Here is a 21665-nt window from a genome sequence, read left to right as displayed (position 1 = left end):
ACATTGCCGCATTTAATTGCAAGCACTTGTCAGGAGGGCTTGCAGTTACGAGTACATTTACAGTACCCAGGAGACCCGCTCAGCCTCCTGGTGCTGCAAATGATGCAGGCGCAGTGAGTCCAGTCTATTGCAGAAGGGGGCCACTGGACCCCATGATGTAGCATGCCCCATAGCAGCCAGTAGTCCTATCCCTGCATGGAACAGAGACGCTTTCAGCGAGAATTAAGAATACTGGAGCTGATCTAGTCTTCTAGGCGAGAGATTGGCAGCCTCCAGCCTCTAGATGAGCGGCCAGGGTATTTATAAGCAGGGATAAGGTAGTGAGCTGAATCTGTGCACCATAGCCCTGGCCCCTCTCCATCTTGGATTGTTTGATAATAAAGAACAATACCTTATATGACCCTGTCCTACAGTCAGCTTCTCCCCATCCTAAAATAAGATGTTACCGGGGACAATAGATTTTATTTACCAGGCTGATACCAGGGAGCAATAGACTGTGGGGCCGCTATGGTTTTCCTTATTGGATTGTGTAAGATGCTACGTGTGTCTGGGTACAGAAAATGACCCTAGGACTTCCGGTTCCGGCGCGTATGGGATGGCAGCAGTGTGAGTGAGCTCCTCCACCCTCCGCTCATAATATCGCTCCCCGCTCTGACTCCTGACATTACCGGCCCTGCCGGACCACATCTCTGACTTCTCTAAGTGCCAAGGAGTCGGAGGCACCACTTCATTAAGCGGGGAACCAGTTATATACCTCCCAATAAGCCCTCCTTCATTTACCTCACAGCTCTGTCACAGGGACACCTAAGATGGCGCCGACACGAGGTGCTGCTGCTGAGGCACACACAGAGGAAACACATACCTCACAAACCCCAGTGCCGGACCTCTGTGACACCATAATACCAGGACTAAATATGTCCTGTAGGGCACTGGCAATTCAAGTGTCCAAGATGATATTAAATGACATAAAATACTCTCTTGAGGCCGCCATAGTTTCCTCCCTAGCAACCATACAGGGAGATATAGCAACGCACACCTCACAGATTACTGAACTTCAGGAGAGAGTCAGCATGTTAGAAGATGAAATACATTCTACAAAAATAAAACTACAACAGAATATGAATGTCACAGCTTCATTGCAAACAAAGACTGATGATCTAGAGAACCGCTCTAGGCGCAACAATTTACGTATTATAGGTTTACCTGAATCCATTCCACCCATGCAATTACATGCTATATGTTCTCTAGAAATTCCCCAAGCCTTGGGTATCCCCGGTCACATTACTGTGGAAAGAGCGCACCGTGTGGGACCCCAACCAGCGAAACAAAAGCAAGATGCAAATAAAAAAGGACAGAAACCCAGACAAGTGATTGTCAAGTATCTGAATTATAATGATAAAAACAACATTTTACAAAGCTTTAAAAAATCTACAGTTGATGTTGCAATTCGTGGCCACAAAATCCTCATGTTTAATGACTACTCCGCAGCAGTGGTTCAAAAACGTAAAGCTTTCGCACACATTTGCTCAACATTGGTGAAAAATCAAATACGATTTGCTCTTCTTTATCCTGCCATACTGAAAGTTTTCAAATCGGATGGTTCAGCCTCTCTTTACAGTTCTCCTGAGGAAGCCATTTCTTCCCTTAAAGATGTAAAGGGTCTCACTCCACCTATTCAAGACAAGCACAAGAGACGACGTTTGGATAGTCCTACTGACACGGTAGAAAAAATAGAATGATTATGAACTCCATCTCTATTCTGTTGGACGCTATGCTGCTCATTAAAACTGAGTATTTTTTCTCTATTTAGCCCTATATATGTTGACTAAATACTATATTAGGGACACCTTGTTGCTACATTATTATTTTCTTTAGTCTAGGTAGTAATGCATTTGGTGGTGTGTGTGTCTGTGTGTAAGTATGCATTTATGTATGTATATATGTATATGTGTGTGTGTGCATGTATATGTATGTATATATATAATTCCACCTTGTATGGTTTTAGGTTTAAGTACAACTTCTTTAAGTACTAATCATTATATACTGGCTCTTCCTTTTATTTTATTTTATTTATTTGCTTCCCTGTGACAACTCACACATTTCTCAGGAGGGTAGGGATGTGTATGTCTTTAATTTTAATATATACTACATTTAGTGGAGCTGAGGTTGATGTGACCTCTCCACCAGTTATTTCTTTCTCTTTATTTCTTCTCGATAATGCGGAGTTTGCGAATGCTCCGAACATTGGACAATACGAAAAAAGTGAAGTCCACATCTCACTTTATTCGCTTAGTTTATATTGTTAACTGTTTTATTCTTAGGTATATCACCTTTAGTTTGTCTGAAAATGCTACATGCTATCCTCTTTTTCTGCCTGAAAGGGTTACCCACTATGTTATTGTGCTTTCAGGGTCTCTTCTTAACACCTCCTCTTCTATTAATATTGTATGAAATTAATCACTTGGAATGTTAAGGGACTACGTTCCCCATCTAAGAGGACTTCTATACTGAAACACCTTAAGAGACTTAGGGCCGATATAGTATTATTGCAAGAAACACATTTAACTGAATCGGATTATTTCAGACTCAAACGTTTTTGGGTGGGTGCTGTTTATGGTTCACCAGCTATTAACCGTAAAGGCGGGGTAGTTATTCTTACACATAAAATTTAGCCTGTACGGTATTATCTCAATATCAAGATGATGAAGGCAGGATATGTCATCTTCTTATTGACACTCCAGAGGGCAAATATAGCATATATAACGTTTATGGTCCCAACACTCAGAGACCTGATTTTTTAAAAAAATTGGAAAACCTCATTCTGCAAGATGACAATAATCTTAAAATAGTTGGTGGAGACCTAAATACTGTTCTTAATACAACTGAAGATAGAAAAAGAACTAAGACCCCTACTGTATATACTTCATCAGATAATATTTTATCCAACTTCCTTAATTCTACCTCCCTATCTGATTCTTGGCGTCATCTACACCCAGATGGTAGAGAATACTCTTTTTACTCTTACTCCCAAGCGGCCTGGTCAAGAATAGACTACTGTTTAGTGTCACCGGACTCTCTTGGCAGAGTAGAAGACTCTGAAATTCATGATGTAGTAATTTCGGATCACTCCCCTGTTAGTTTACAATTAAGAGATATTTTTCAGAAGGGATCCGATATTATTTGGAGATTTCCTTCTCATTTAGCTAATAATGAATCATTTATCAAACTATTAAAAAAATGGTGGTCAGACTTCTATTCTAGCAATGCTGAACATACACAATCCCCAATACTTTTCTGGGAGACTGCAAAAGCAGTTCTAAGGGGCCAAATCATTTCTTATGTGGCTGCCCAGAAACGTGAAGCACGTACAAACTATCTCCAACTTTCCCAAGATCTGCGCTCTACATACACTCTTTTCCTGTCTTCCCCTACAGATGACAATAAATCTAAATGGACAGCAGCTAGACAAGCTTTCGAAATTGCACAGGAAAAACTCAATGCTATATATAGAGATCAATACATATCCCGTTTATTCCGCTATGGTAATAAATCAGGGAAAATGTTAGCTAACCTTGCTAAAGGACGTAGACCTACTACACATATCCCTGCTCTCAAAGATACAGCGGGTAATGTACAAAAAGATCCTAAAGTCATATCACAACTTTTACAACAATTTTACCGCTCACTATATTCCAAAGATAGGCTTGATCTAGCTGCTGGTAAGAACTTTCTAGAGTCATTAACTCTACCTTCTCTTGATACACCTTCTCTTGATTCTCTCAACGCCCCAGTCACATTGGAGGAAATTACTGCCACTATCTCTACACTTAAAACTAACAAAGCTCCAGGCCCTGACGGCTATAGTGCGGAATTTTATAAATCTATGTCTTCTGTCATCTCCCCCACTCTTCTTTCTACTTTCCAAACTATTCTGACTGACCATCACATGCTCCCCTCGGGAGATACTGCATATATCAAAATACTACATAAACAGGGGAAGGATCCGACATCTCCTAATTCGTACAGGCCAATCTCTTTAATAAATGTGGACCTAAAATTGTTGGCAAAGATTATGACCAATAGATTGGCAGACATCCTACCATCACTAATAGGCAGCCATCAAGTTGGCTTTATAAAAGGACGTTCTGGTGTCACTAATATAAGAACGGTACTAGCGGCCCAGTCTGGTGTCCAATCTGGGGGTCGTTCCAGCCACTCTCCAGGTATGTTGGCAATTGACACCGAAAAGGCTTTTGATAATATCAGCTGGGAGTGGCTGGACATGACCTTAACAAAATTTGGTATTACAGGTCAATTCAAAGATTTTATTTCCACAATATACACATCTCCGAAAGCTAGAATTCATACCCCGGGTTTCCTTTCAGATAGCTTTCCCTTACAAAAAGGTACCAGACAGGGTTGCCCCCTATCCCCTCTATTGTTCAATTTGGCGATGGAGCCTCTGGCTAGATATCTTATTTCTTCTGACTTTTTCTCAGGCATACGGGTTGGTTCCCAAGTCATCAAAGTTACATGCTTTGCTGATGATACTTTAATATATTTAGATAACCCAGATCTACATGTTCCGGCAGTATTAGATGCCTTAAAATTTTTTGGTTCCTTCTCTGGGTATAGAATCAATATACATAAAAGTCAACTTCTTTATCTAACTCCACATAAGAGGTCTACTTCGGGTCCTGCGGGGGTCTCCATCGCTAAATCCTATATTACTTATCTTGGAATCCAGATTGGCAGAACTCCCTCCTCACTATATTCCCTGAACTATCGCCCTATAATTAAGAGAATAAAACAAGATCTCCAGAGATGCGAATCTCTACCATTGTCAATCCTAGGCCGTACCCACTTAATGGGTACCCACTAAATGATGTGTTTTGGAAAACTGTTATATCCAATGCAAACAATACCCCTTTTACTCAAACATTCTGACGTTTCCCTACTCCAATCATATTTCACTAAATTTATTTGGCAATCAAAGAGACCTCGTATTGCCCATTCCACTCTCTGTCTCCCTACTTCTAAAGGTGGCGCTCAATGCCCAGATATTAGATTATATAATTTAGCCGCTCTCTTTCGCCATGCTAAAGATTGGATTATGGACACGTCATATTTCTCCAATATTTTAATTGAGAAAGCTTTAGCAGCACCTTGGCCTTTACCCACCCTGCTACATGCTAAATTACCAGAACTCCCCCCAGAAATTAAGAGAAGTGTTATCTTTAAAGACACCATTGCCACATGGAAGGCGATACGAAAATTATACGGTTTACCCTTTTGCCTATCGAAAAGATTTCCTCTGTGGCATTCACCACTTTACCCACCTGACTCAGACAAATTGGACTACTCGGAGTGGCAGAGTGCACATGTTTCTTCTGTTGGGGATCTGCTGGATACTAATTCCAACACTTTCTTATCATGGGATATCGTCAGAACACGATTTAAATTGTCTTCATTTCATTTACCTCAATACGATTCTATAATTGAATTTCTTACTTCCAGAGTACGGGACATAGAAGAAGCAGAAAGTGATATGGAATTTGATAATCTATTCCCAACACCACCGGTACATAATTCTTTATCACATACATATGGAGAACTTAGATCACGCTCTCAAAAGAATTTATCTAGACAAATTTTTTTTTTAAAATGGTCCTCCGTAATTTTTTCAGAGGATCTGACCCAACAAATATTGAGAGGATCTCAACTAGTGCATTCTGCCACTCCCAATGTGGTTCTACGTGAAATACATTTCCGCTTTATACACAAGGCTATACATGCCTTTAATATTCCTTTTTCCAACTCCCACACTTCTCACATAAACAGTTGCCCGAAATGTTCACTTCCTAAAGCAGACTTGTTCCATTGTGCCTGGGCCTGCACGCGAGTGCAGGAATTTTGGGACGCTGTGCGGCTCTATCTTTTATCCACTTGGGGCCATGCCATACCACTTCTCCCTCTTAGTTATCTTTTTCATTTTATTGATATAGACTCTACCACTCCCTCTCCTAAATTACTTACTTCTAAAGAAATTCATTTAACTCTATTAGTTTCCCTGAAATGTTTATTAAGACACTGGATACTGGATACTCTACCAGACATTTCTGAGGTAATCTCCGCTCTGAAGGAGATCTTTCATTGGGAACTTTTGGATGTATTGCGCACCAAAGAAAAATCAACAAAAACATTTATGTCCAAATGGACACAATTTCTAATTCATGATTTTACTATAGAAGAGAGAGACTCTGTCATTAATCAATTTAAGGACACTGATTGGTATTGCATGGCCGCCCAAAGGGAACTCTGGGAGCACTCCAAATATCTTAAGCTTTTCCCTTTCTCTGTTAAAGACAATTCTCTCCATTCTGTTGGTAGCATATTTGAATATCTGATATCTATACCATGTTTTAAGGTGATATTATAGGTTACTGTTTTTCTACCTATGTTTTTGGTAAGACTACGTTGTATTGTATATGATAATATATCTTTTAAGGTTATTACAAAGGCTCATTGTATCTGTATGATATTGTAAACATACAATCCTTTGTTGCCTGTGAGCGACTTTCTTTTTGAATATGTAATGAATTTTCAATATGTATGTTCAAATATTACATAAGCCACTAATAAAATATCGTTTAAAAAAAAAAAAAGAAAATGACCCTACAGTGATATCTGTTATTGTGTAATAAACCCAGGCACCCATCATGTTTACAAGTCTCCTCGTACTATATGTGGAGCAGTACACCAATAAAAAGACCCATAAACTTCAGAGAACTATGGGAAAGGTTGTCCAACCCCAGGGGGCACCCGGCTTTGGTTGGTCTCATCATTTCTGCCAGTAAGTGGGAAGATCATTCACAGGATTCCTGTTTTTTTCAAGCATGGAGTAAGGAATTGTCCCATGGAGAAGGTGCGGAGGAGGAAGAAAACAGCAACACAGCTGCCTGGCACCACGATGGTCGCCCTTTCTGATCCTGTTTCATACTGTCTAAGCTTCCCTTATATATATAAGGGTGGGCAGGAAGAATTTCATGGTCACCCATGGTTGTGGTTCTTAATTAGGTCACATGGGGAAGAGTGGGCACAGGGACCCTAGAGGTATCTCCAGAGCAATTATAGTGTTGCCACACCGTGATGATACAAATCCCTTGGGGCACATCCCGATACTATGACCAACTGGGGAAACGTAGAGCACCCAACATGGCGTAGGTTCTTATGATCCTAGACAAAAGGAGAAGAGAAGAAGGTGCAACTGGTACTTTACTGAGAGTAATACTTCCCAAATGATACCATACAATCTCAAACACTCCTGATTCTGGTGATGTACCTAGAAAGATACTGCTGGTGAGAGAGGCTCACAGGGATTTTCCTTCTGGAAAGTAAAAGAGTTCCTCATCCACAGTAACATGGTCTAGCCCTTACAGATTACAGGGATATAGCTGGGTGGCTACTGGTCTCTAGGCCTGACCTAAAGTCCCTGTATGGGTCCTAGAATACTGGCTATGGAGTCCTTATACAACAAATTCTCTTATGTTCTCTCGAATGTTGATGTCTTTCCTGGACCAGGGTTCAAGTTGTAGGACAGTTTTACTATTTTGGAGAAGTCTTCGACCTCAGCTGGTCCATTCTACTAAGTCCCTGAAACAACTATAAAAAGCATATGGGATATCCTCAAATCATGACCTGTTGGTGGTTCTTGAGGACTGGATTTGGGGGACACTGTCCCAATTGACTCTGCCCAAAATCCTTCTCTCTCATGCTGCCATTGTGCCCTCCATGCTTCACTCCTCTTCATTAAGAAATAGCTATGATCAGTGTCAGAGAATCATTTCCGTAAGAGTAACGGCAGGATGATAATAAACTTCAAGCAACTAAAGTGAGATTATGGTTTGCAGTGCGGAGATGTCTTCATAAGAAGGTAGAGTTATGGTGACCCCTGTAGGGTAAGCAGCAGGTGGTGGTAATGTAAGGGATACAGCTACATACCTGGATCCATATGGAGATGCTACTGTGGGATCCCGGTCTATGTCAGGAATAAGAGACACAGAGATGCTGCTGCGTTACGTTCTTCTCTCACCACACCCCTCCTAGTCATTTTACCTTGATGATTATTTCCCGCTCGGGGAGGAAATTAGAGGATTGTTCCACCTGGATTGTATGCTTGCCAGAAAACCTGAGATCTACAGTACAATGTCTGTAAACAACTATGCTGAGACTCCAGCCATGAGTACATGCCCGGAATTAACCCTTTAATAACTGGAGTAGTTTGTCATGAGCTTAGAAAAACCACATACCTCTCTCCCTGCTCTGTGTCTACGTGAGTGAGACGGCACCATACACTTACATTATATAGATGTCACAGGAAGTCGGGAGAGAATGCTCTAAGCCACAGGTGTTAAACTCAGGCCCTCCAAAACTACAATTCCCATCATGCCTGGACAGCTAAAGTGCTAGATGCAAACTTTTTCCATTTTATTTTCGTAAACACTCAGAATCCAACCAATACAAACTCATTTTTTTTCATGATAGTGGTCACTTAACATTGCCATAAACATCCATGCTTGGCTGTATCCTGTGAATGTTAATTCAGAAAGGAGACAAGCTGCTGCCCCTCTCCAAACCTCTTCTTCACACTCCTCTGTCCCTTCCAGTCCCCTCTGCCCCCTCCAGACCCCTCTGTCCCTTCCAGTCCCCTCTGTCCCTCCAGACCCCTCTGTCCCTTCCAGTCCCCTCTGTCCCTTCCAGTCCCCTCTGTCCCTTCCAGTCCCCTCTGTCCCTCCAGACCTTTCTGTCCACCCCCAGACCCCTCTGTCCCTCCAGACCTTTCTGTCCACCCCCAGACCCCTCTGTCCCTTCCAGACTCCTCTGCTCCATTTAAATGTCTCTATTCTGCTCTCCAGACCCCTCTAGTCCAGGGGACTACAAAGAGGTCTAGGTGTGGTCTAGCCAGTGTGTCGCAGTTTGGTCTTGGACAGTGAAAAATGTCTTCTGAGTTTCTACCTGCTTCTGCTGTGCAGAAAGCTGTTTAACCCTATCTTTGCCAGATAATCTCATTCCAGTTGCACTACTACTCAAGCCAGCTCTGGGTCATTCATGGTCAACCACAGAGCCTCGCGAAGGTAATATAAACCCACAAGTGTCTCCAGTCCACAAAGAGGGCGATCTACACGAAACCTGGATTCCTACTCTGAGAGAGAGATCTGTCTTCACTCAGAGGAGAGAAGTTCATCATGGGCTCTTCTGCCTCTACTGGACTCCTCCTTTCATCATACATATCAATCTAGATCCATGTACGTGTAGAACCAGAGAAATTAATGTGACACCATTCAATGCTTCATTCTTGAGGAGGCAGGTGTGGCTTTTTCTGGTATCAGAGGGGTAGAGAAGCTTCAAAGGTCTTCATAGGTTTCCATTACTTTTACTTTACTATTTATTTTACCTCTCTGTGCTTGATTAACACCTGAAAGCTGAGTCCCAAGTAGGATCAGGTATGGGGGGTTGGGGAGGGGTGGTACTAAGGAGGTGTTACAGCTTGATGCACTTCAGGAGCTTGGAAAGCCTCTATGACTCTTTCTACTATAGGATAATAGAATTTTTCTATGTTATAGAAGCACAGACAGATATATGAAAGGTACCATGAGTCTCCTGGACCAAACAGCTATCTAATAATGTCAGCAGTTTGGAATGTGTATTGCAGATGACAGATTTAATTTAACATGAATTTTCCCCACCAGATTCCTCCTCTTCTTGGTAGAACACAGTACAATCAGCAATACTGAAGAAGAAAGGTAAAGAAGAAAAAGGAGGGGCGCTTCCTTGTGCAGTATGAAGAGTCAGGGAGTGTCTTAGCAAGGCGCGACAGGAATGCAACTGGGTAAGTTGTGCAATGTATAGGCACAAATCTATTGAAGGCATATATAGGTGTACTCCTAGGGGTTACACCACCAATTGTAGGAAGATAATGCACAGCAATGTGATCGGAGCAGATCACCGGACCAAAAATACCCACAGAAAGGATCAGCGCAGAGGCACTGGGCAACTAACATATGTTTGCGGCCAAGGATCATCGGACCATGGAAATGGGATATGTTCTCTTTATTGCAACGCGTTTCTTGAGAAAGGACAGTATTATACGCATCAGGCTGAAACACATTGCAGTATACGCATCATCCCATATCCCATCCCATATGATCCTTGGCCGCAAACATATGTTAGTTACCCAGTACCCCTGCGCTGATTCTTTCTGTGGGGATTTTTGGTCCGGTGATCCGCTCCGATCACATTGCTGTGCAAAGATGAAAGGTGCTTCACGTGGCAGCAAGAAAAAAAGTCAACACAACTTGGCCAGAACACAGAATGAGCTAAGAACTGAATGGTTTGAGGAGAATCTTGGCAGGATGGGGCCGGAGTAGAGGTTCTCCACAAGAAGGTTGGATAGCCGATCTCCGTTCTGTTCCTGAGGGGGGAAACACATCTCTGTAACAACCATTTGTCCTTATTATAAAGCATATGGACATGGATGGAAAACAAGAGACAATTTTTTGGCATCTGTTGAGTAGAAAACATAGGCAATCCATGTGGCATCTGGATCTAGGCTTTGACTAGAAGGGTTAGGTGGAACAGAGTAACAATCTTCAAGAGTTCTTGAAACACAGTTTCCAGGCAAATCCCTGGCTTCCGCAGTCTTGTGTTGTGTTTGGCTTAGGCCAGTAATTCACTGCTGTGGTGTGATGAGGGTCCAATGACCATATGACCATAGCGGATTTGGGATATGTAGGAGGACATATTCCCTTTAAGTGTCCAGGAGTCAACTTTGTTAACGTAGCCTAAGATTAGAAAAACATCTACCAAAAACAGCCCCAGACCTGTCGGTATGAACATATAACAAGTACGCGATGGGGCATCAGTCGGGCTAGGTATTTTCCCCCTTTGGGGGAACATGGAGAGTTAAGTAGTTCTTGTTTATTATGTCCCATAACCTGGAATGACCTGGACGTGGACAAGAGGGTTTCCATTCACTGAGAGATTTACATTTAAAATGAAGAGAAATTATTTTTTTATTCATTATTCACAAACAAAACCTTTAAATATTACTATGTATAAGAAGTAAAAATTTCACAGTACAGTATATACAATTATACATCACAAGGTTTATACGAATGTCATTCTACCCTTCATGAGCTCTGTATTATGGCCAGGAACCATCACAGATCATGGTGTTCTTGGTTGGATTTCAACTCACCATCCCGATGCTACAAGATAACAATGCTAACCACCGAGCCAACGCGCTGCCCCATATACAATCCTTACAGTAAATCAGGTTTCATTGTATTTATGGCCACAAAGATGAACTTCAAGCTGACGATGTAGAAGGTTTAGCCGTATACATAGAGGAAGGGTCTCAGGGTCTCCATCCTCAGCTCTTGTACAGGCCGCATCTTCACACTCTGGTGTACTATGGTGTTACCCTAATTAGGGATGAGCGAACCGAACCGTTACAAACCAGTTTCGTTACAAACTTTGGGAAAAGTTTGGTTCGGGACCGAACCGAACTTTGAGAAAGTTCGTTACGAATCTGGTAAAAATAAAGTCGACGCAAAATTGTACTTTTGTCACAGAATAGACCAGGATACAAGGGATTATTACTCCTAGAAACACTTGTATCCTAGTTTTCTGTGAATATCAAGATGTGTGACATCACCCCTGTTAGGGTGAGACCTTAAATTAGTTTCCTCAGATATACCTGGGTGCTGCCTAATCAAAAATGTAATGTGACAGCTGTCTGTGAATATTAACCAAGAAACATGAAAGCAACTTCAGTGTTCAAGCTTATCGAATTTATTAAGGGAAAATCAGTTCATATCTTTACAATCAGGTTCAAAAAATAGAAGAACCCCGTTTAGCCGCAACAACAAAAAGGTTTAAAAAAAAAAGTCCAAAAAAAAGTCCCATCACAGTCCCAGAAACAAAAAAAAGTCCAAAAAAAGTCCCACCAGCTGTCCCATCACTGCACAGTTGTATAGAAAAATTTTGGCGACTCATTGGGTATCTTGGTGTCCAAGACCATGCACCCCAGTGCTGATGTCTGGTCCTTTAATTATGGGCAAGGGCAGTACATGTCTGTTACTGCCCATTGGGTCAATATTCCCTCAGAAGACCACCAGAAAGTTAGCCCATTCTTGCCACTGTCACCTCCCCGATGCTGTAGGGGGCCAGTTCTGTACAAGTTCTGCCTCCACCAGCTTGCAACTATCCACCGCTTTGACTGCAGTCCAACCTGCCCCTGTGTCTTACCAACGATGTCAGGCCCGGCACTCTCAGGCTGTCCTCCATTTTGTGAGCCTGGGTGAACGAAGCCACAGTGGGCAGGAGCTCCTCCGGACCATCAGGGAGGAGAAGGAGATATATGAATGGCTGACCCAAGGTCAACTAACGGTGGGAAGTGTTGTAGCCCACAAAGGGAGGAACATTGTCTCTGCAGTGCAGCAGGGAGGGCTGCGTCATACACTTTGTTTGGCACATGTGATAAACCTCATAGTGCTCAGCTTTCTTCGAACATGTCGTGCCAATTGTTGATTCCTTTTGAGGACGCGACTCTGTGAGCAGGCATCAAGGACATCATCCCACTCGTCCGTATTCTGGATTCTGGGTCCAATACAGTACTATTACTACTATTACTGCTGCTGGTTCCACTATCAAATGTCTGTTTTCCACCCTACTGGGTCCAAGGAACTTTGTGTCCTATGTCCGATGTAATCACTTACACCTTGGCTAATTTTTTTTCACTATTTTTGCACTTAGATTTTTCCCACTTTTTTCATTGTAATAGCAACTGCAACTAAACAAAACTATATGTAGAGAATCAAAGTAATTAGTAGACTCAGCTCACCCAGCCAGTGCACGACCAAAAATATCAAAGTATATGGAGAAAGGCAAAGTAGGTCAGCACTTCCAATAAAACTTTGTTCTTTATTTCTTTACTCCATTAAAAAATGAACAAAAAGGCAGATACAAAATAAGAAAATACACATCTGACGCGTTTCTGGCTATACGCCCTTAATCATAGATGACGTGTACAAAGGTATGCTGGGATAAATATAGGGGAAATAAACACATACTCCCTCCCACATCACACCTGAATCACATTATTTTCTCATAGACATTTAAAGTGAAAAGACATGAAAAAACGCACATAAAGTGCACAGTGCCATATGACAAAAATACAAAATTACAAAACACACCATACATATTAATAATTCATGATTAAATCCAGTCTATGATTCAGTCCTTTCGGAGATGAAGAATCCAACATGAGAATCCAATATCCTTCACGATTTAAAGGTTTCTGTTTTCTATCACCTCCACGGTCCGGGCGAAATACTCTCTCTATACCCATAATGGAAAGTGACGAAATATCTCCTGCATGGACTAGAGAAAAATGCTTAGCCACATTTGATGGATTTTTTAACATTCATATGTGTAGCACCGTAAATATGTTCACGTAAACGGTCTTTTAACCTACGGCTAGTGCAACCTACATAACCTATTTCACATGTAGTACAGAATACATAATAAATTAACCAACCAATTCATGTAACTTTTAATTTTATGTTCTGTATTGTCTACTTTGTTTACAACTGTGTTTGCTTGTTTGATGTATTTGCAACAATTGCATCTTGCCCCTCCACATTTAAAATTGCCCTTGGCATTCAACCATGTAGGATTCACAGAATGTTTTGTAACATGGGAAGGTGCCAAAAGGCTACCCAAAGTGGGGGGACGACTAGTGGAAAAATTGCAACCACCCTGTACTATTTGTTTGAGCCTACAATCCTGATACAGTATTGGTAAAAACCTCTCAACAATATCACGTATCTAAGAGAACTGTCGTGAATAAGTAGTAACAAACGTGGGTTTTTTTGAGAAATTTGTAGACGGCTGTCTTTTATTGTGTAAAAGATCCCTACGATTTCTGGTTTGTGCGTTATTATACGCTTTAACAACACTATGATCCCTATAGCCTCGTTTTTTTAACCGTGCACTGAGGCTAGCAGATTCAGCTTCGTAGCTCTGCAGGGAGGAGCAGTTCCTCTCCCACCGGCAGGCTACGGATAGTGTGAGCAGGATGGCAGGAATCTGCCCTAAGTACAGTATTTCCAGCGGTGGGTTTCCTGTAATTGAATGTCTCTATTTTATCCAGATTGGCTGTTAATCTGACATCCAAAAAGGACACACTATTCCGGTCCCACTCATAAGTGAATTTTAGGGATACCGGATTCTTGTTACAGTAATCCATAAAGTCTGGTATGGCCCCTACATCACCAGCCCAAATGATGATGACGTCATCTATATAGCGGCCATACCAGACAATGGACTCACGGAAGGGATTGGAGGTATCAAAAATGTACATTTCTTCCCACCAGGCTACAAATAAATTTGCCAGCACTGGTGAGAATTTAGCCCCCATTGAGGCACCTCTACATTGGAGGTAGTACACTTGATTAAACATAAAGTAATTATGTCCCAAAAGATATTCAACTGCCATAACAATAAAAGAAATCAAATCTATGTGGTATGTTGAATATTTGTGTAGATGATATAGAAGGGCATCAATGGCCAGCGAATGTGGTATACAAGTATACAAGGACTCGATATCACTCGTAATCCATGTATAATTGTCCTGCCATCTAATATCATTGTAACGCCTGGAGTAGTGGATCCACTGGACCGTCACCAACGATGGCACTAACCTCACCAGGGAGCGGAGTCTAAGGGGCCGCTGGTTTTCACCAGAGCCAGCCGCAAGGCAGGATGGACTTGCTGCGGCAGGCGACCCCCAGGTCGCTACCCCTGGCTTGGTTGCTGGTGACGGCAGGCGAGGCGTGGCAGGAGCAGTAGGCAGGAGATGGTACTGGCAGTGGTCTGTAGGCGAGACCGTACGTGACAGGCTGAACACAGGAGCAATGGTGTCACAGGGGAACAGGAACCAGGAACAAGGACTAGGGACCAGGTAGCGGATAGGAATCAGGAACAGGGACTTGGGACCAGGTAGCGGATAGGAAACAGGAACAACAGGGGGCTGGGCCAAACGCTATGGGAAGCATGTAGAGGCTCCAACCCGAGGGACAGGGCATGCTGGGATTTATAGGGAGTGATTGGGTGCAACTACCAATTAGGGACAGACTGGCCCCTTAAATCTGAGACAGCCGGCGCGCGCGCGCCCTCGGAGGCGGGGACGCGCGCGCCGGCCGGCACAGACCGAGACAGGAACGGAGGAGAGGTGAGGCGCCCCAGGGGCCGAACTAGCAGCAGCGCCGGGTCCCTACACAAGGATCCTGGCGGCTGCATGGGACAGGAGGTGGTCGCGGCGGCGACCCGGAACGCGGGAAGCCGCCGCGGCCGTGACAGTACCCCCCCCCTTTGGCCTCCCCCTCTTTCTTGCCTGCAAATGGCACAGGAAGCCACAAAGTCTTTGACATCTTGGAACAAACTGGGCCACCAGTAGTGGCGGGAGATCCAATGCCCGGTCTTTCGGACTCCAGGGTGCCCGGCCTCCAATGAGGAATGTCCCCACTTCAAAATCCCTCTTAGAAGCGCAGGGTGAACATGGGTCTTTCCGGGGGGTATTCTCTGAAGAGTAGAGGTGACGACTGGTACTAGGCGATTAGGAGGTATACTGTGGCGAGGGGATGTGGGTTTGTGGATGAGATCCTTCTGTAAGTTCTCCCGGTTGTAAGAGGACGTGACCCCAGTCTCGGGTACGGAGAGAGGGTACACCCGACCACGAGGAGAAGGAGTACCAGGAAGGAGGTCTGTGGGAAAATCGTACGCCCGGCGAGACGATACAGAGTCCTCCTCGGCAGAGAAGGCATCCGCCAAGTCTTGGTCTTCTGCCGGTAGGCCGGATAGAGGCTTGGCGGGGTCAGGTGACGACATAGAGTACTTGGTCTGAGGTGACTTGAGACACTGGTTGGAACAGTCCTGACCCCAACTGATAATCTCCCCGGTTCTCCAGTCCAGCTTAGGAGCATGTAATTGCAGCCAAGGGAGTCCCAGGAGGATGGCGGGGGAAGAATGGGGCAGGACGTAGAAGGATATCTTTTCCTGATGTAAAGGACCCACCTGGAGGGCTAGAGGTGCGGTTTGATAATATACCTGGTCGGTAACAATCTCGCCCGTGACCGAGGAGATAGTCAGGGGCCTGGCTAGTTGGATCACGGGTAGCCGCCATCTTTGGACCAATGTTGCCGCAATAAAACTGCCTGCTGACGCAGAATCGAGAAAGGCAGTAGTCTGGTGATTTTGTCCTGAGGGTGTCTGGATGGAAACCGGCATAGACAAACTTGGAAAGGTAGCATTCACACCTAGGGACACCTGTCCCACCGGACCTAGGTGCGAGCATTTCCCGGACGTTTGGGGACGTAGGGGACATCTCAGCCGAAAGTGATCCGAACCACCGCAGTAGAGGCAGAGATTCAGCTCCAGACGACGAATTCTTTCATCAGGCGTCAGGTGAGCCCGTTCCACCTGCATAGGAATCTCAGGAGAGGGCTGGGACACCGGAAAGTCAGGATTCTGGAAAACCGGCGCCAGCTGGTGATGAAAGCCACTTTAGAGCGCTCAGTGGGAAACTGACTGCTTAGAAGTTCGATATACATAGTGCATTGGGTCAGGAATCCTCTGCACAACTTGGAGTCACCAGAGTATTTGCTTGGGAGAGACAGTCGAAGTGTAGGAAAAGCGGCAGGAGGTAGTGTGCGCTGGGCTGTAGTATGCTGCTGTAAGGCGGCCGTGAGTTGCTGGATCTGCTGCACCTGTTGGGCGACCACACGGGCTACGTCACGGAGATCAGGCTCCTCGCCGGGATCCATGGTTGGAGCCTACTGTAATGCCTGGAGTAGTGGATCCACTGGACCGTCACCAACGATGGCACTAACCTCACCAGGGAGCGGAGTCTAAGGGGCCGCTGGTTTTCACCAGAGCCAGCCGCAAGGCGGGATGGACTTGCTGCGGCAGGCGACCCCCAGGTCGCTACCCCTGGCTTGGTTGCTGGTGACGGCAGGCGAGGGGTGGCAGGAGCAGTAGGCAGGAGATGGTACTGGCAGTGGTCTGTAGGCGAGGCCGTACGTGACAGGCTGAACACAGGAGCAATGGTGTCACAGGGGAACAGGAACCAGGAACAAGGACTAGGGACCAGGTAGCGGATAGGAATCAGGAACAGGGACTTGGGACCAGGTAGCGGATAGGAAACAGGAACAACAGGGGGCTGGGCCAAACGCTATGGGAAGCATGTAGAGACTCCAACCCGAGGGACAGGGCATGCTGGGATTTATAGGGAGTGATTGGGTGCAACTACCAATTAGGGACGGACTGGCCCTTTAAATCTGAGACAGCCGGCGCGCGCGCGCCCTAGGAGGCGGGGACGCGCGCGCCGGCCGGCACAGACCGAGACAGGAACGGAGGAGAGGTGAGGCGCCCCAGGGGCCGAACTAGCAGCAGCGCCGGGTCCCTACACAAGGATCCCGGCGGCTGCATGGGACAGGAGGCAGTCGCGGCGGCGACCCGGAACGCGGGAAGCCGCCGCGGCCGTGACAATCATCCACACTTTTGAGTACATGTTTAGTGTCCTATAGATATCCAAAGCATCTAGTGACCAAAGGTTGTAAAGTCATGTCAACCCATTCACTTAATTTTTCATTTAAGGAACCGATTCCTGCCACAATGGGTCTCATGGGTGGGGGGAATCGGCCCTTATGAATTTTTGGGAGTGAATGGAATATTGGTACTACAGGATTTTCCGGAACCAAATATTCCATCTCCCTTTGTGTAAGGACACCAAGGGCAAAGCCCTCCTCTACAATTTTTTTAAGGATTAGACCATACTCAGCAGTAGCATTGGAGGAGAGGACACTATAGGTATCAGTATCTTGCAACATGGTTTCATTAAGCTGTATATAGAGACTTTTATTTATAAGTACCACAGCTCCTCCCTTGTCCGCTGAGCGGACTAAAAGATCATCATTGCACCTAATGCTGTGTATGGCATCCCGTTCAGACTTGGTAAGATTACCATATTGCTTCTTTTGTTTAGTTACTTTCTTATGTAGTTTAACCAGTTCTTCTTGTACTAGTTGTTGGAAAAGATCTAATGGTTCTGATCTAGCATGAATAGGATAGAACTGGGAATTTTTTACAGTCATCGGAACATGTTTTACATTGCAAAAACCAGAATGGTCAATGGATTGTTCCAGATGCCCTTCTATATCATCTACACAAATATTCAACATACCACATAGATTTGATTTCTTTTATTGTTATGGCAGTTGAGTATCTTTTGGGACATAATTACTTTATGTTTAATCAAGTGTACTACCTCCAATGTAGAGGTGCCTCAATGGGGGCTAAATTCTCACCAGTGCTGGCAAATTTATTTGTAGCCTGGTGGGAAGAAATGTACATTTTTGATACCTCCAATCCCTTCCGTGAGTCCATTGTCTGGTATGGCCGCTATATAGATGACGTCATCATCATTTGGGCTGGTGATGTAGCGGCCATACCAGACTTTATGGATTACTCTAACAAGAATCCGGTATCCCTAAAATTCACTTATGAGTGGGACCGGAATAGTGTGTCCTTTTTGGATGTCAGATTAACAGCCAATCTGGATAAAATAGAGACATTCAATTACAGGAAACCCACCGCTGGAAATACTGTACTTAGGGCAGATTCCTGCCATCCTGCTCACACTATCCGTAGCCTGCCGGTGGGAGAGGAACTGCTCCTCCCTGCAGAGCTACGAAGCTGAATCTGCTAGCCTCAGTGCACGGTTAAAAAAACGAGGCTATAGGGATTATAGTGTTGTTAAAGCGTATAATAATGCACAAACCAGAAATCGTAGGGATCTTTTACACAATAAAAGACAGCCGTCTACAAATTTCTCAAAAAAACCCACGTTTGTTACTACTTATTCACGACAGTTCTCTGAGATACGTGATATTGTTGAGAGGTTTTTACCAATACTGTATCAGGATTGTAGGCTCAAACAAATAGTACAAGGTGGTTGCAATTTTTCCACTAGACGTCCCCCCACTTTGGGTAGCCTTTTGGCACCTTCTAATGTTACAAAGCATTCTGTGAATCCTACATGGTTGAATGCCAGGGGCAATTTTAAATGTGGAGGGGCAAGATGCAATTGTTGCAAATACATCAAACAAACAAACACAGTTGTAAACAAAGTAGACAATACAGAACATAAAATTAAAAGTTACATGAATTGTAACACCACTTGGTTAATTTATTATGTATTCTGTACTACATGTGAAATGGGTTATGTAGGTTGCACTAGCCGTAGGTTAAAAGACCGTTTACGTGAACATATTTACGGTGCTACACATATGAATGTTAAAAATCCATCAAATGTGGCTAAGCATTTTTCTCTAGTCCATGCAGGACACTTCGTCACTTTCCATTATGGGTATAGAGAGAGTATTTCGCCCGGACCGTGGAGGTGATAGAAAACAGAAACTTTTAAATCGTGAAGGATATTGGATCCTCATTTGGATTCTTCATCTCCGAAAGGACTGAATCATAGACTGGATTTAATCATGAATTATTAATATGTATGGTGTGTTTTGTAATTTAGTATTTTTGTCATATGGCACTGTGCACTTTATGTGCGTTTTTTCATGTCTTTTCACTTTAAATGTCTATGAGAAAATAATGTGATTCAGGTGTGATGTGGGAGGGAGTATGTGTTTATTTCCCCTATATTTATCCCAGCATACCTTTGTACACGTCATCTATGATTAAGGACGTATAGCCAGAAACGCGTCAGATGTGTATTTTCTTATTTTGTATCTGCCTTTTTGTTCATTTTTTAATGGAGTAAAGAAATAAAGAACAAAGTTTTATTGGAAGTGCTGACCTACTTTGCCTATCACACTCCCACTATTGTAGCTGCAATTATTCAGCCGTTATTGCAAGGTTCGTTTTAAGTTTGGTTGAATCCGAACTTCACGAAAATTCGCTGGATCGAATCGAAACAAACTTTTCAAAAGTTCGCTCATCCCTAACCCCAATCATTGGGGGGTCATCAGATTGTGTACTTGACCCTTTGTGGTCATTTTTAAGTGGTTTTAATTTTTCTTTGTGTTGGTTTTTGTATACTAATAAAGATTTATACTTCGATAGCTCATTTTGTGCGTGCATCCGCACATCTTTTTCCTACTACTTCATATAGTATGTGTTGGGGTGCACCACTTCTTTGTTGGTTAGCTGTGCCTACCGTGCTCTTTCTTTTGAACATGTGGACTCTAGAGACTATTCAGTGAGAAGAGAAGAATGACGAGTGACTAAGATGGTGGAAGCCACTAATATTAAAGGTATTCATAGGAGGCACTATGGCAAAGACCACTTGGTCCACACATTGTGATGGTATAACATATAACATATTGCATTCAAGAGTGGTGACCCAAAGTAAAAAAAATATATATATTATGGCAAATGAATGGTGCCACCTCTGGGTTGTGCCACTCTCATACACAAGGTATTACCTGAAATAGAAGAGAACTGTCGGCTGGGTTTGTTCTTATCTTCTGGATTGGTGCTGGTTGTCAGGTTATACCACATGGCTTATTCTCAGCCGCACTAGGTGACATGTTATAACTTTTAGCCTTAATGTCTACATGTTACTATAGTATGAGATAAAACCTATGTTTTATGGATTTTTGGATGATAGTCACTGCCCAACAGCCCCACCATGGAAAAAGAACCAAAAAATTAGAGTAATGTCTTGGCTAAAGTAAAAAGAAAGACTGTTGGTTTTTTTTGTATTGAAGTAATAACCATGGTCAAAAGTTAAAAAGTTCTAACAAATCACAAACTTCAATATAGTCTTCTCCCATACCGCCACAATCCACTCTCTCCACCTTCTTGGTCCTCCATTTTGAACCATTGTCCCCTCGTCCACAACCACCATCTCCTCCACTTCCTTACACCCCTACATCACAGCAGTCGGCACACACACAGTCCCCTCCATCACCCCAGTCTCCACAGCCACAGTCCCCTTCATCACCACAGTCCCCACCGCCACAATCTCCATCATGATGGCAATATCCACCATCGGTATCAACACCAGGGATAAAAGCTCCACCTGCTGTCACCCACGCACTGTAATCTACGTCATAAGAGGAAAAGCTTCTTGTGCGGTACAGTTCATTTAGCTGGTATCTCTGTTTAGGGAAAAAAACAGGGAAGAAAAAAATAAAATAACTCAGTGCCATATGTTCTTTACCACATCTACACTGAAATCCTGCACCCCACATGTATTGTGCCTGGTCTACTTTATCAGTATTTTTCTGTAGGTGAGGTCTCCAGAACTGGACACAGTATTCCAGATGTGATGTCACTAGAGCTCTATACAGCGGAATCACAATCTCCTCTTACTACTGGTTATACCTCTAGTAATACAGCCCGTTATACAGCCCAGCATCCCTGGGCCTCTGGTGACCACCGTCGGAAGTAATTTTTGGCTGGAAACCGGGTTAATCATGTAACAGGCTCTTCCAGGTGCAACGTCACAGCACGGTTAAAGGGAACCTGTCACCGGACGCGGGCACAGAGCCCGCCCGACCCCCCGGTTCAGCGCCCGG

At 43.8% G+C, this 21665-nt stretch overlaps 2 protein-coding genes across 5 annotated transcripts in view; both read right to left on the bottom strand.

Annotated features, from left to right (window-relative positions):
* Positions 1-8100, bottom strand: part of LOC138770513 (uncharacterized) — a 37606-nt gene extending 29506 nt beyond the window's left edge. Inside the window, exon 1 of one of the 2 annotated variants that reach the window (XM_069949626.1) lies at positions 8002-8100. In XM_069949626.1, the coding sequence (XP_069805727.1) occupies positions 8002-8011 (10 nt within the window). In that variant the 5' untranslated portion in view covers positions 8012-8100. Of the gene's footprint in view, positions 1-1203; positions 1229-8001 lie in introns of those variants that run through there. The other variant, XM_069949620.1, reaches the window with a different exon arrangement.
* An 11842-nt stretch (positions 8101-19942) lies between these two features.
* Positions 19943-21665, bottom strand: part of LOC138767598 (uncharacterized) — a 30825-nt gene continuing 29102 nt past the window's right edge. For all 3 annotated transcript variants that reach the window (XM_069945320.1, XM_069945248.1, XM_069945406.1), the window contains one exon: positions 19943-21245. In XM_069945320.1, coding sequence (XP_069801421.1) covers positions 21006-21245 — 240 coding nt within the window. In that variant the 3' untranslated portion in view covers positions 19943-21005. The remainder of the gene's footprint in view (positions 21246-21665) is intronic.

The sequence above is a fragment of the Dendropsophus ebraccatus genome, chromosome 1, assembly GCF_027789765.1.
Source record: "Dendropsophus ebraccatus isolate aDenEbr1 chromosome 1, aDenEbr1.pat, whole genome shotgun sequence".
NCBI lineage: Eukaryota > Metazoa > Chordata > Amphibia > Anura > Hylidae > Dendropsophus > Dendropsophus ebraccatus.
Note: the sequence above shows the minus strand (reverse complement) of the source record. Positions and strands in the feature narration are given on the sequence as shown.